General features: G+C 49.1%; 1 protein-coding gene across 7 annotated transcripts in view; it reads right to left on the bottom strand.

Annotated features, from left to right (window-relative positions):
- Positions 1 to 64: 64 nt before the first annotated feature.
- ADAM17 (ADAM metallopeptidase domain 17) overlaps positions 65 to 13,351 on the bottom strand; it is a 61,291-nt gene continuing 48,004 nt past the window's right edge. For 6 of the 7 annotated variants that reach the window (XM_036872453.1, XM_036872454.1, XM_036872455.1 and 3 more), the window contains 6 exons: positions 7,394 to 7,528; positions 5,878 to 6,008; positions 5,039 to 5,117; positions 4,195 to 4,283; positions 2,403 to 2,453; positions 65 to 1,898 (listed from right to left, as the gene is read on the bottom strand). In XM_036872453.1, coding sequence (XP_036728348.1) covers positions 1,539 to 1,898; positions 2,403 to 2,453; positions 4,195 to 4,283; positions 5,039 to 5,117; positions 5,878 to 6,008; positions 7,394 to 7,528 — 845 coding nt within the window. In that variant the 3' untranslated portion in view covers positions 65 to 1,538. The remainder of the gene's footprint in view (positions 1,899 to 2,402; positions 2,454 to 4,194; positions 4,284 to 5,038; positions 5,118 to 5,877; positions 6,009 to 7,393; positions 7,529 to 13,351) is intronic. The other variant, XM_036872456.1, reaches the window with a different exon arrangement.

Below are 13,351 nucleotides of genomic sequence, written 5' to 3'. Positions count from 1 at the left end.
ACATCGTGGTTTGATAATAAATATTTATTGATTGATGCAGGTGTCATCAGTGCCACAGCTACAGAATATACCCTGAGCAGCCTGTTAATTTTATAAATGGAAAAAAGGTAAAGACAGTGTTGTTTTTTTAAAAAGTCACAATTTTATAAAAAATGGTTTCTTACATTCAGCTGGGAACCATTTCACTCTCATACATACACCCACACACCCCACTCACATAACAGATTGCAAAAGTGTTAACTACAATATAAGAATATTATGACTAGTTAAAAGACAGCAAATACCACAAGGTACAAGTTCAAGTATTAGTGTAACAGGTATCTGCCTAACAAACATCCTTAGAAAAAAAGATACGATTTGTCACAGGTTTGGTTGATTGCTCTCAAAGCTTACAAGTTATCTCAGTTAAAATGGGTTCGCTGGTGAGCACATTTCAGTACTTAGCAGGGGAAAGAAGCTTGTAAAAGGAAATCAATCAGAATTCAAGCTGATGGTTTTTATCCTTCACACAGTAGATGCAGACCATACTGAAGCACTAGATCAAGAAGGAACGTGGGTCGGTACCCAGGGTTTTTAGGGATCGGTTGTGTGGGGAGAAAGCCCCAGGCCAGCACATCACACCCTGTTCTTCTGGCAGAAACCATCTCATGTACCCTCTTGGCCACTAGTGTTTGAGAAGAGGCGACCATAACTCCCTCATTGTGAAGTAGTTCAGGCTTTCTGAATGGCGAATGTTTTAAGAGGATGGTGACAGTATTTATTGATACATGAAGATACTTCAAAAACACACAAAAACTGCCCAGCTATCTAGGGTCCTAAAACAGTTGGCAGAATTCTGTAGATTCACTGGGCTACAATTTGTAACCCTCACTATAAGCTAGATTGTTTTAGTTCTAGAAATTAGAAATTCTTAACAATTTAGAATTAAGAAACATTAACCCAACTTATCCCTAAATTTAGCAGTGTAATTCCCTTCTTCTGCTACAAGTTCTACATAATACCTAGAAACAGAACCCACATTTTGGAGACAATGTATACATGGGTTTTATCTCCCTTTGTGTTGAAGGCAAAAGAATAAATCAATCTATTCTGTGTTCCAGTTACCCTCACAAGAAACTGCTAAATGCCTCATTATGTTCGCTGGATCATTACAGTGTTTAAAAAGAACTGATCATCTCCCTAATCAGTGCCGTTCTCAACATAAAAAGTTAATTTACAAAAATGTAAATACTCATAACCTAATCCAGCTGTAGTTTCTGCTTTTGCGTCAGAGGTTGAAGGATATCTGAAAGATCAAAAAAACTAAAACCTGAAAGCCTCAAAATAAGCTAGATTCACCTTACCTCTTCAGAAGGAAAAGGGCCTGACCACACAAGTATTACGTATGCAAAGGAAGTCCAAACACATGACCGGCATCTGCTGTGAAGTCACTTCCTTTTTTCTCCCAAATCTTCACAAAAAATATGCAGTGATTTGAGGTCAAATCTACGAAAACATTCTGCACACGGAAGTCAGAGAGCTCGGGACGCGGTCCTGAACTAGCACTCGGTTTCCTTGCTGTCAATGCGGTTCTGACGCTGCAGCTTAAAGGACGAGGCCTTTTCGCTTCTGGCGGCCGGACGGTCTGTGAGATCCTCAAACGACTTGGCGGCCGTGCTGCTACTCGGGAAGGGGTCCTTCTCGAAGCCGTCCTCGTCGGCGTGCGAGTCCGTGCTGGGGTCCTCCTGGATGGTGTCCATCCGCTGGTGGTCCAGCTTTGGCGCCACGGGCACCGAGGGCGCGGGGGGCACCGCAGGCGCGGGCTGCAGGGGCTGCAGGCGGCCCGGGGTCAGGGGCGCGGGAAAGGGCTTGATGACGCGGACCGACGCGGAATCCATGCTGCTCAGCATCTCGACGTTCTGCAAAGACACGGAGTAGATAGAGGCACCCCAGGTCCCACAGTCCCGGCCTCAACCGGCAGACGGCCGCGCCCATCGGCGCCCTGACCCCCACGCTGGGGAAGGCGCCCCAAGGAGCGACTCGAGCGGTTAGCGTTCAGGTCCTGACCCGCCGCCGTTTGGAGGCCCAAAGGAGACCCATGAGAAGCAGCCCCGTCAGGATCCCAGGACGGGAAGCGTTCTCTCACTGTCACACTAGGCCCGGGCTGAACGGCTAGCCACTCGGCTGCGGGGAGGGCGGCGGTGCTCCTTTCACTCTCCATCCAAGCGACTAGCAGACGCTCACTGTCACTGTCACGAGACTGACCTGAGCATCCAGCCTAGATCCCTCCTGCTGCAACAGGCCCTTCCAGCCAGAGAAGGCGCAGCTGGAAGGGCCGGTGGCTCTTGCCGCGGAGGCCAGTGAAGGTCTCTGCTTAGCAGGCCTCAAAATACAACCGAGAACGACTCGTGAGAGATACTTACACTGGGGTGGAACAGAGACAGAGATTCAAACTGCTTATCCAGTTTCTTATCCTAGAAAGAAGAGAAGAGCGGCGTCACTCCTGCAAACAGCTCCGTCAAGCGCCCCTTCCTCATGAGCCCCCCCCCAATATCAGGGGAAGAACCAACTCAGCCTGCGGTGTACAAAGTGGGACCAGGCCGCGCAGAGGAGGGGGAACTTCACACCCAAGCTGCAAGGGTTCTGCCCAAGTGTTTCCTCTGCACTTCAAGGAAATGTGTTTTTTGGCGGTAAGTAAGGAAACAGGCAAGGTGTAAGCGCTGGTTTCTGAGGCCCCGCCCCCCGGGCGGGAACACCTAGGGCTGCTCCGTGCGGCGCGGCGCGCTGGCCGTCAGGGCCGCTCCGGGAGGCTGAGGGGCCTCGCCCGGCGCGGGCCTCCCAGTGCCCCAGCCCGCCGGGGCCTCGTCACTCCTCCCGGCCGTGTCCGGGGTCGCTGGGGCCCAAGCTCTTGGCGGCGCCAGGCGTCGAGTCCCGACAGCACACCCTGCAGAAGGCTGGACACGTGGTCCGCCTCCGCCCTCGGTCCCTGCCCGAGGGCTGACGCTGGCTTCCAGCCCGGCCGCCCTGAACGGCCGCTGAGGTCAGAGACAAGCCACCGCCCGCCCTCCCGTCGGCAGCTCTGCGCAGAGATCAAGCGTCAGGCCTCTCGGTCCACAGTCGTAACTCTCGCCGTAAACCACGCCAGTCTGACTCTCAGGTAAAAGCAGCCGTAATGGACGGCACCGTCGCCCACCTGCCAAAGCCTCCACCGCGTCCCCTTTAACACCGCTCCGCTTTAGCAGGGCTTCTCCTCGCGTCCGCAGGCTCGCCGCCCGAGAGAAGGGCCGTTCAGTGAGCGCGCGGCCGAGGGGAGGCACGGGGCCGTGAAGACCCGAGCGCTCGCCGCGCCGGAGCAGCCCACGTGCTCGCGGGAGCGCCCCGCGCAGGGGTTTCAGGGCCCAGGCCTGGAGGCCGGGCTCTGACGTCCTCGTCTCTACACAGTGGACAAATCCGCCTTTTCCCACAGAAGCAAGGAGAACGGATCTATAGGAAAATTTCTGGAGAAAGAAATTTTCGGGAAGAACAGGACCAGACCGCCCAGAGAAGCCTCTCGAGCCCCTTAAGCCCTCCCCGTGACAGCGCAGGAATAAAATCGTGTTTCTGTGGACAGCACAAGGGTCTGACTTAGGCGAGTCAAGCTGCCCAGAGGTCTTTCCTGCCCACTCGGCGCCCGTTTCAAAATCAAACTTTATAAAGTGCCTGGAGTTTCTCAAAGCCCTGTTCAACTGGTAACTGTTACTCATTTTGAACAATAAAGAAGATGGCGCCCTCTGCTCACGCGGAAGCATCTGAGCGAGCGCCCCGGACGGCGACGCCAAGACTGCAGACCAGGTGGGGCAGCACGTCTGGAACGCTGCTGTGTGGCATCTGCTCTGCCACAGCAAAGTCCGCCTGGACACGCGCGTTCAGAAGCTTCACTCACCAGAGGTCCTGGACAAGCCCAGTTAACCAGGCTCCTGTGCTTAGAAGTATAAAACTCCTCAGAAATTATACATGAGGGCAAAACATCCGCACACAAGAAGTGTAACTCTTTAAGAGACCATTAGTTAATCTTTTTACAAAAACTGCTTTCCCAGGGATAGCACCAAAAATGTCATTGGAAACAGCAGGTCAGATTTTTCTAAGAACAAATTTTTATCTTTTCCGAAGGTTACATGGTTCGAGTTGCTCAAAATTTTAATGAAATGTTTCATTACTTAAAAACTGGTGACTTACCACACAATGGACCAGAATGCTGAAAGGAATCCAAAATATCAAGGAGAAAACCAGGACGGAACCTACGATGTTGTCTGCTAAAAACTTCCCTGTGAACAATTCCAAACAGTGAATGTCCTGACCAAGTACTTTAGAAACTGAAAATGCAACGTTCTTAGAGTACTGTCACCTGTCAAACGGCACAGACTGCTGGCGGGATATTACAACTGAGCCGGCACCGAGAAGCGTCTCTGTGCCACCTGCTCTACACCCAGCCGTCCCCCCACACACAGGCGCTCTCCCCAGAATGGCCCCATGTGCTCGTGGAGAACAGATCGCATCACAGGAGGGCCACACAGTCCCCGGAGGGACCGTGCAGGGGACTCACCCTGGAGAGGCTCCTACTAGGCACGATGCTGGCGAAGACAACGCTGACGCTGTCTGGGTACTGTTGTTTGTGTGACCAAGCCCTACATTACGAGCCCTAGAGGACGCAGTGCACCCTTGCTTCTGCAAAGTCTGAGGCCCACTTTTACATAAATGACTCTTACATCAAGCAGGATTCAGCTTTACAATCTATAGGACTGAAGGACACTTATGCTGTCACATGTTCATTTTTTAGTAAAGAAGCCAGTATTTTTACTTCCCTTGTCTGAAAATTTGTGCATACACGCTACACAGGGGCAGACCTATAACGTGTCCATTTTTTTTTTTAGCCAGCAAAGTCGTTTCAAAACAAAAGCAGTAACTATTTCCATCTTCTATTGCACGATTAGGGCCTATCAGTCTGAAACCACACTTTTCTAATGTCATCAGTGAAATCGGCTCAGTTCCAAGCAACCACCCACCCGGGGAAACCACATACCGAAAGTATTGATGCTCAGCTTGTCAATGAACTCCCAGAACCGCTCAATGACATCCTGCACTCGCTTCTCACATTTGCCCTGTGAACAGAAAGCACCCGGCATTACCCCAGCGGCCACGCATTTAGAAGGAACATGGCTTCCTTCAAGTCAAACACGTAATTAACATGAAAAGGGCTCCACTGAAACCAAACGGCCAGGAGAGCCATCTCTGACACACTGGAATGGGTACCTAAGAAGGTAGCATTCTCTGTCACTGACACTCCACAGTCAGTCCATTTTTATAAGTGAATTTAGAGCTACCGGAAGACAAAACTCAAGAAAACCAGTTTGTTAAAGATGGGCCAATTCCAGTAAGGACTGCACTGATCTCACACACACACTGCCAGAGAAGCCTCTCGAGCCCCTTAAGCCCTCTTCCGTGACAGCGCAGGAATAAAATCGTGGTTTTGTGGACAGCAGAAGGGTCTGACTCAGGCGAGTCAAGCTGCCCATGGGTCTTTCCTACCCACTCAGCACCCATTTCAAAATCAGAGCTTGCAATCCTGCAGAATTAGTGACTTTTATAATTAGCCCAGAAAACCAAGTAAGTAGGACTCCCTGCCTCAAGCTCAACTTTACCACAAAGTCCCCCAGGCCCTGCCTAGTCTCCTGAGAGCACTTGGTCTTCTCCTCGGAGGTCACACGCACAGTACGTAACTAGACTCTCACACCAGGACAACGGATAGACAGGCCAGCATCGGTGCTCTGATTCCCTTCCATTTGCAAAACCCAGCATTTACAAAATAAAAACTTCACATCTGGCTGTTAGAGAAAAAGCTGCAGATAAATAAATACTCACATTCATGTCACAAAATCCTACTGTACAGGGCTTTCCCTTCCTCAAAAATAAGTTCTTCTGTTCGGCGTCGACATAGGGCAGGCAACGGCCCGAGGGGTCCCTGCAGCACACCTTGCACGAGTTGTCGGTTTCTGAAACAGAGCAGAGCCTCTTAGACACGCGCTCTCCTCCTGCCTGTCCCCCTCCTACCCCGCTCCCGAGGGAAGGAATCGCACTCATTTTTTATTCCAACAGCGACTATGATCCAGGTTTCACACCCCTCCCCTCCCCTCCCCCCGCCAAAGAGTAACTCCTGAGTTCAGGCTCCTCAGCCCTCAGAGAGGTAAAGCAAGGTAAAAACGATTTACACGGAAACGTTTCCTTTAAGAGATTAAAAAGCAGATTATTCTCTCTACTTCAAACCCTTCATAACGCTAACTGACCCCCTTCGTCCCAGCGTTATTACACGGCGGGTTTCAATCCTCGGCTTCTCAGTCTCCAGCACCCTCTGGAGAGCCCAGGCTCCAGTGAGAGCCAAGCCACTGTGACAGAGCGGCCGGCCTCGGGTGCAGATCTGAGTGACCCACCAGCGACAGGAGCGCCGCAGCCCAAGCACAACCTCTCCCCTCCATGGACGCCAACCTCCGAAAGCACATGGGGTATTTGGCACACGTACAAACGGCAGGAATGTCCAAAAGGTCAACGGGCCGTATAACTCGGGACAATCTTTGCTTGACTTCTTAGGAAAAATTGAAATCAACCAGAACACGAAAACAGGCAAAACCACTTTAAAGGGACAACAGAAACCTTTTCCTCATCCATTCACACGTCAGGCATTTCCTGGGCATTTACTATGTGCGCCTGCAGGGCGCCCCGAGCCTCCTGCCGCTCACTGAATAAATCAGCTGACGTTTACTGTGCGTTACCTTTCTTTACGTGTTATTCCACCTGGAAGAGCCGCTCGCTCCACTGTGTGGATGCTAAGTGCCCAACCCAGGGGTTCTGACTTCCGGGATTTTTGTTTTGAAAGCAGCAGGACTCTCTCTGAGGGAGGGCGGGGAGCTCAGAGCCCAGCCCGTCCCTCAGGCCCTTCCTCAGACCCAAGGGTTCCAAAAACAGTGTGGGAATCTGAGGACAAGGGTCCCAGAGGCCACGGCTGAGCGGAGCGCAGCAGCTGGCCCAGCAGACATCCCGCCGTCGGGTGGGAGCCGGGACTGGCCCGCCCTGGGCGGCTCCTGAGCAGCATCCGAGCTCGAGGCCAGCGGGAAGCAGCAGCTCCGGCTGCTCTCACGGCGTCTGGGACGCGGGAGGAGGGGTGAGGACAGACCTCCAGCCACCCGCCCTCCCGCAGTCCCCTCTGGCCTCACCGCCGAGTGGCCTCACGGTCTGAGAACGCAGCCACGAGGGAGACGGACAGGACGGCTTCCACAGACGACCGTGGAAGGAGCGGGATCCGGATGCGGCGGTCTGTCTGCGCACCGCCCGCCGCTCCCCGCCCCTTCGCCCGCTGCAAGGATGGGCAGGCACACGTGCTCACCGTTACACGCGCAGGACTCCAGCCTCTGCTCCCGCTCGCAGAAGGGCACGCACTTGCCGTCTTTACACTTGCCGAGATCCAAGCACACCGTGTCGTCGGCAGCATCGCCGGGAGGGGGGCACTCACTGCTGTTACCTGCAGCACGCAAAGGGCACACGGGCCGCCGTGAGTCACGTGGCCCAGTTCCACGGGGCGGCCCGTGTCCCGGCAGCCGGGGAGCACCGAGGCCTGGCCACGCCGGGCACCGAGCTGCCCGCTCCGCCCAGCGTCCACTCGGCCCCCGCGGCCTCGCCTCCGTCACTACTTACACGTGCCAAGCATTCTGCTTTTACCTTCATATCGTGAAACATAACATACATGCAAAAGAATGTATATATAAAAGAGATCTCTACTACTATCACCAATAAAAGACACCTGTGTGCCCTCCCTTGACTAAGACGCAAACTCCCTAGGAAGGCACACAACCGTCCCCAAGCCACACGCCCGCTCCAACAGCCTCCCTTCAATTTACTCCATTTCTCTCTCCCTTCAGAACCTGACTGCATGCCGCTCAGTACCCACAATGCGCTTGTCTCCACTCTTTCAGGAGGACTGGCTGGGTCCCCCTCAGCCTTCAGGTTTTCTCTCCACGACCTCCTTTCTCGGCCTTTCTCGGCCATCCCCGAGGACCCTGCCTCAGCTGGCTACCCCTCACCCCCGCCACGCTCTGTCACTACACGCGCTCCCCCCCTTCACAGCACATGTTTTACAGTTTACATCTATTCGATTATCTGTGGTTAGTTTCTGTTTCTTACCACCAGACTGGTCAGCTCCATGAGAGCAGAGACCAAAACTATTAATGAATCAGTTATGCCCAATCCCTGTCACACTGTAGGTAAGCCACAAATATTTCTTAAATGAATCAATGATTCTTAAGGACAAAGAAAAGCCAACCAAGGATGTTAAATTCGAGAGAAAGGGTGGAACGAATGACTCCTTCTGGAAAATGAGAAGCACAAGCAGTTGAAAGTCAACGCTAAAAGGGAAGAGAAAAACTGCTGCATGAGACCACCACAGGCCTGGCCTTTCAACTGAGGAATGGAACCAATCAAAAGATTCGGACTGAAAGGTCTGTGAACGTAAAGGCATCTGCCCTACTTCCTACAAAAGCAGCCTTACATTAACTACCTAACATATGGGGCGCTTGCTTAGGCTGCTACCTTTGCCTCTGGTTTTACGAAACCCATTATAGGTGCTGGGCATTCAGAGTGTCAACAAGACCGTCCTACAGCAAACTCACTGCCACCAACAGCAAGCTCTGGAAAAAGTGCAGCAAGTTCAGTGAAGGTTTATACTCTGTATTGTCACCATATGTTTAGTATGTTACGCTGCCCTCAGCAGAGACATAAAAAATGCTTTAGAATATTTGTTGAACATCTGTTCTTAAAAGATTAAAATCAGAGTATAAAGCGCACAGGAAAATAATTACAAACACGGCATCACCTATTTAACATGGTACTCGAAGTGGAGCACGCATCAAGGTCCGCCAGTGGATGCTGCGACAGCGTGCTGGGCCCTGCCCCCAGGGCTGCCAGCTGCAGGAGGCCGGGGAGGGGACTGCGCACTGCCCTGTCCAACAAGAGCCCGGGTGATGCTGCTGCTACTTTGTATAAAATACCGAGGGAACAAAAGGCTGTTTGAAAAGGAGTGTCTTTTTTACAAATTGTTTTACTTACACTTATTTAAAGAAAACATCTTTCTATTATTACAATAAAGACAAACACTGAGCACAGCTAGAAAGTGTTTTTTAAAGACTGATTGAGATATTCAGGCTCCTGACATTTGCCAAACTAATGTGATGCTGACAGATCTCAGAATGTAAGAATCGTAAGTAACATCTTATAAAATGCACATGTAAAAGCCGAAGGAAAAACCAAAATGAGGTAAAACTTTGCATCCACTAAGATGGCTACAATCAAAAAGACAGGGGAATTCCCTAGCGGTCCAGTGGTTAGGACTCCACGCTTCCACTGCAGAGGGCACGGGTTCGATCCCTGGTCGGGGAACTAAGATCCTGCATGCCACGTGGGCGGCCAAAAAAAAAAAAGACAGACAATAACAAGTGTTGGTGAGGATTTGGAGAAACTGGAACCTTCACACATGCTGGTGGGAACGTAAAATGGTGCAGCCACTTGGAAAACAGCCTGGCAGTTCTTCAAAGGATTAAACAGAGTTACCGCCTGACCCAGCAATTCAACAACAGGATATATATATATATATATATATATATATATAGGAGAAATAAAAACATAAGTCCACACAAAAACTTGCACACAGGGACTTCCCTGGTGGCGCAGTGGTCAAGTATCCGCCTGCCAGTGCAGGGGACACGGGTTTGAGCCCTGGTCCGGGAAGATCCCACATGCCACAGAGCAACTAAGCCCGTGCGTCACAACTACTGAGCCCACGTGCCACAACTACTGAAGCCCGCGCACCTAGAGCCTGTGCTCTGCAACAAGAGAAGCCACCACAATGAGAAGCCCGCACACCACAACAAAGAGTAGCCGCCGCTCGCCAAAACTAGAGAAAGCCCTCGTGCAGCAACGAAGACCCAACGCAGCCAAAACTTTAATTAATTAATTAATTAATTAAAAATTGGGTGGGTTCGTTTAAAAAAAGAAAACTTGCACACAAATCTGCATAGTATCATTATTCATAGCAGCCAAAAAGCAGCAACAATCCAAAATTCCTCAATTGATGAATGAATAAAAAAATGTGATATATCCATACAATGGAATATTATTCAGCAATAAAAATAAATGAAGGACTGATTCATGCTACAACATGGATAAACCTTGAAAACATTCTGAGGGAAAGAAGCCCACATATTGTATGATTCCATTTATATGAAACATCCAGATTAGGCAAATCCACAGACACAGAAAGTAGATTAGTGGTTGTCTGGAACTGGGATGATGAGGAGACTCGAAATGATGGCTGAAGGGCACGGACTTCTTTCCGAGGTGATGGAAATTGACTGGTAGGTGGATGCACACATGTGAGTATACTAGAAACCACTGAACTTACACTTTAAATGGGCAGGTGGTATAATGTGTTAATTATATCTCAATAAAGCTGCTACAAAAATCAAACCAAGCAACCAAAGGGCACAGAAATTAGAAAAATACAAGATGGGATAGATACACCAGACAACAGGAACAAGAACAACAACAAACAGGTAGCAGACTGAATATTAAACAATTTAAGTTAAAACAGTATATGTGTAATGGATTCACTTTGCTGTACACCTGTAACTAACACAACATTGTAAATCAACTATACTCCAATAAAAATTAAAAAAAAAAAAGTTAAAAGAAATCACAAGGGTCAAAAAGGAGCACTACATACTGATGAAGGAATAGCAGATCAACAAGATGTAGAGAGGAGGATCAACCAAGATGGCGGAGTAGAAGGACGTGCTCTCACTCCCTCTTGCGAGAACACCGGAATCAAAACTGGCTGCTGGACAATCATCGACAGGAAGACACTGGACTTCACCAAGGAGGATACCCCACGTCCAAGGACAGAGGAGAAGCCACAGTGAGACGGTAGGAAGGGCGCAATCAGAGTAAAATCAAATCCCATAACTGCTGGGTGGGTGACTCACAGACTGGCGAACACTTATACCACAGAAGTCCACCCACTGGAGTGAAGGTTCTGAGCCCCACGTCAGGCTTCCCAACCTGGGGGTCCAGCAACGGGACGAGGAATTCATAGAGAATCAGACTTTGAAGCCTAGTGGGAATTGATTGCAGGACTTCGACAGGACTGGGGGAAACAGAGACTCCACTCTTGGAGGGCGCACACGGAATAGTGTGCGCATTGGGACCCAGGGGAAGGAGCAGTGACCCTGGGGGAGACTGAACCAGATCTACCTGCTAGTGTTGGAGGGTCTCCTGCAGAGGCGGGGGCTGGCTCTGTTTCACCGTGGGGACAAGGACACTGGCAGCAGAAGTTCTGGGAAGTACTCCATGGCATGAGCCCTCCCAGGGTCTGCCATTAGCCCCACCAAAGAGCCCAGGTAGGCTCCACTGTTGGGTTGCCTCAGGCAAAACAACCAACAGGGAGGGAACCCAGCCCCACCCATCAACAGTCAAGTGGATTAAAGTTTTACTGAGCTCTGACCGCCACAGCAACAGTCAGCTCTACCCACCACCAGAGCCTCCCATCAAGCCTCTTACATAGCCTCAACCACCAGAGGGCAGACAGCAGAAGCAAGAAAAACTACAATCCTGCAGCCTGTGGAACAGAAACCACATTCACAGAAAGATAGACAAGATGAAAAGGCAGAGGGCTATATACCAGATGAAGGAACAAGAAAAAACCCCAGAAAAACAACTAAATGAAGTGGAGATAGGCAACCTTCCAGAAAAAGAATTCAGAATAATGATAGTGAAGATGATCCAGGACCTCGGAATAAGAATGGAGGCAAAGATTGAGAAGATGCAAGAAATGATTAACAAAGACCTAGAAGAATTAAAGAACAAACAAACAGAGATGACCAATACAATAACTGAAATGAAAACTACACTAGAAGGAATCAATAGCAGAATAACTGAGGCAGAAGAACGGATAAGTGACCTGGAAGACAGAATGGTGGAATTCACTGCTGCGGAACAGACTAAAGAAAAAAGAATGAAGAGAAATGAAGACAGCCTAAGAGACCTCTGGGACAACATTAAACGCAACAACATTCGCATTATAGGGGTCCCAGAAGGACAAGAGAGAGAGAAAGGACCCGAGAAAATATCTGAAGAGATTATAGTCGAAAACTTCCCTAACATGGGAAAGGAAATAGCCACCCAAGTCCAGGAAGCGCAGAGAGTCCCATACAGGATAAACCCAAGGAGAAACACGCCGAGACACATAGTAATCAAATTGGCAAAAATTAAAGACAAAGAAAAATTATTGAAAGCAGCAAGGGAAAAACGACAAATAACATACAAGGGAACTCCCATAAGGTTAACAGCTGATTTCTCAGCAGAAACTCTACAAGCCAGAAGGGAATGGCATGATATACTTAAAGTGATGAAAGGGAAGAACCTACAACCAAGATTAATCTACCCAGCAAGGATCTCATTTAGATTTGATGGAGAAATCAAAAGCTTTACAGACAAGCAAAAGCTAAGAGAATTCAGCACCACCAAACCAGCTCTACAACAAATGCTAAAGAAACTTCTCTGAGTGGGAAACACAGGAGAAGAAAAGGACCTACAAAAACAAACCTAAAACAATTAAGAAAATGGTCATAGGAACATACATATCGATAATTACCTTAAACGTGAATGGATTAAATGCTCCAACCAAAAGACACAGGCTTGCTGAATGGATACAAAAACAAGACCCATATATATGCTGTCTACAAGAGACCCACTTTAGACCTAGGGACACATACAGACTGAAAGTGAGGGGATGGAAAAAGATATTCCATGCAAATGGAAATCAAAAGAAAACTGGAGTAGCTATACTCATATCAGATAAAATAGACTTTAAAATAAAGAATGTTCCAAGAGACAGGAAGGACACTACATAATGATCAAGGGATCAATCCAAGAAGAAGATATAACAATTATAAATATATATGCACCCAACATAGGAGCACCTCAATACATAAGGCAACTGCTAACAGCTATAAAAGAGGAAATTGAGAGTAACACAATCATAGTGGGGGACTTTAACACCTCACTTACACCAATGGACAGATCATCCAAAATGAAAATAAATAAGGAAACAGAAGCTTTAAATGACACAATAGACCAGATAGATTTAATTGATATTTATAGGACATTCCATCCAAAAACAGCAGATGACACTTTCTTCTCAAGTGCGCACGGAACATTCTCCAGGATAGATCACATCTTGGGCCACAAATCAAGCCTCAGTAAATTTAAGAAAATTGAAATCATATCAAGCATCTTT

This window comes from Balaenoptera musculus, chromosome 13, assembly GCF_009873245.2.
Source record: "Balaenoptera musculus isolate JJ_BM4_2016_0621 chromosome 13, mBalMus1.pri.v3, whole genome shotgun sequence".
NCBI classification, from domain to species: domain Eukaryota; kingdom Metazoa; phylum Chordata; class Mammalia; order Artiodactyla; family Balaenopteridae; genus Balaenoptera; species Balaenoptera musculus.
The sequence above is the reverse complement of the archived record's forward strand: the minus strand, read 5'-3'. Positions and strand labels throughout refer to the sequence as shown.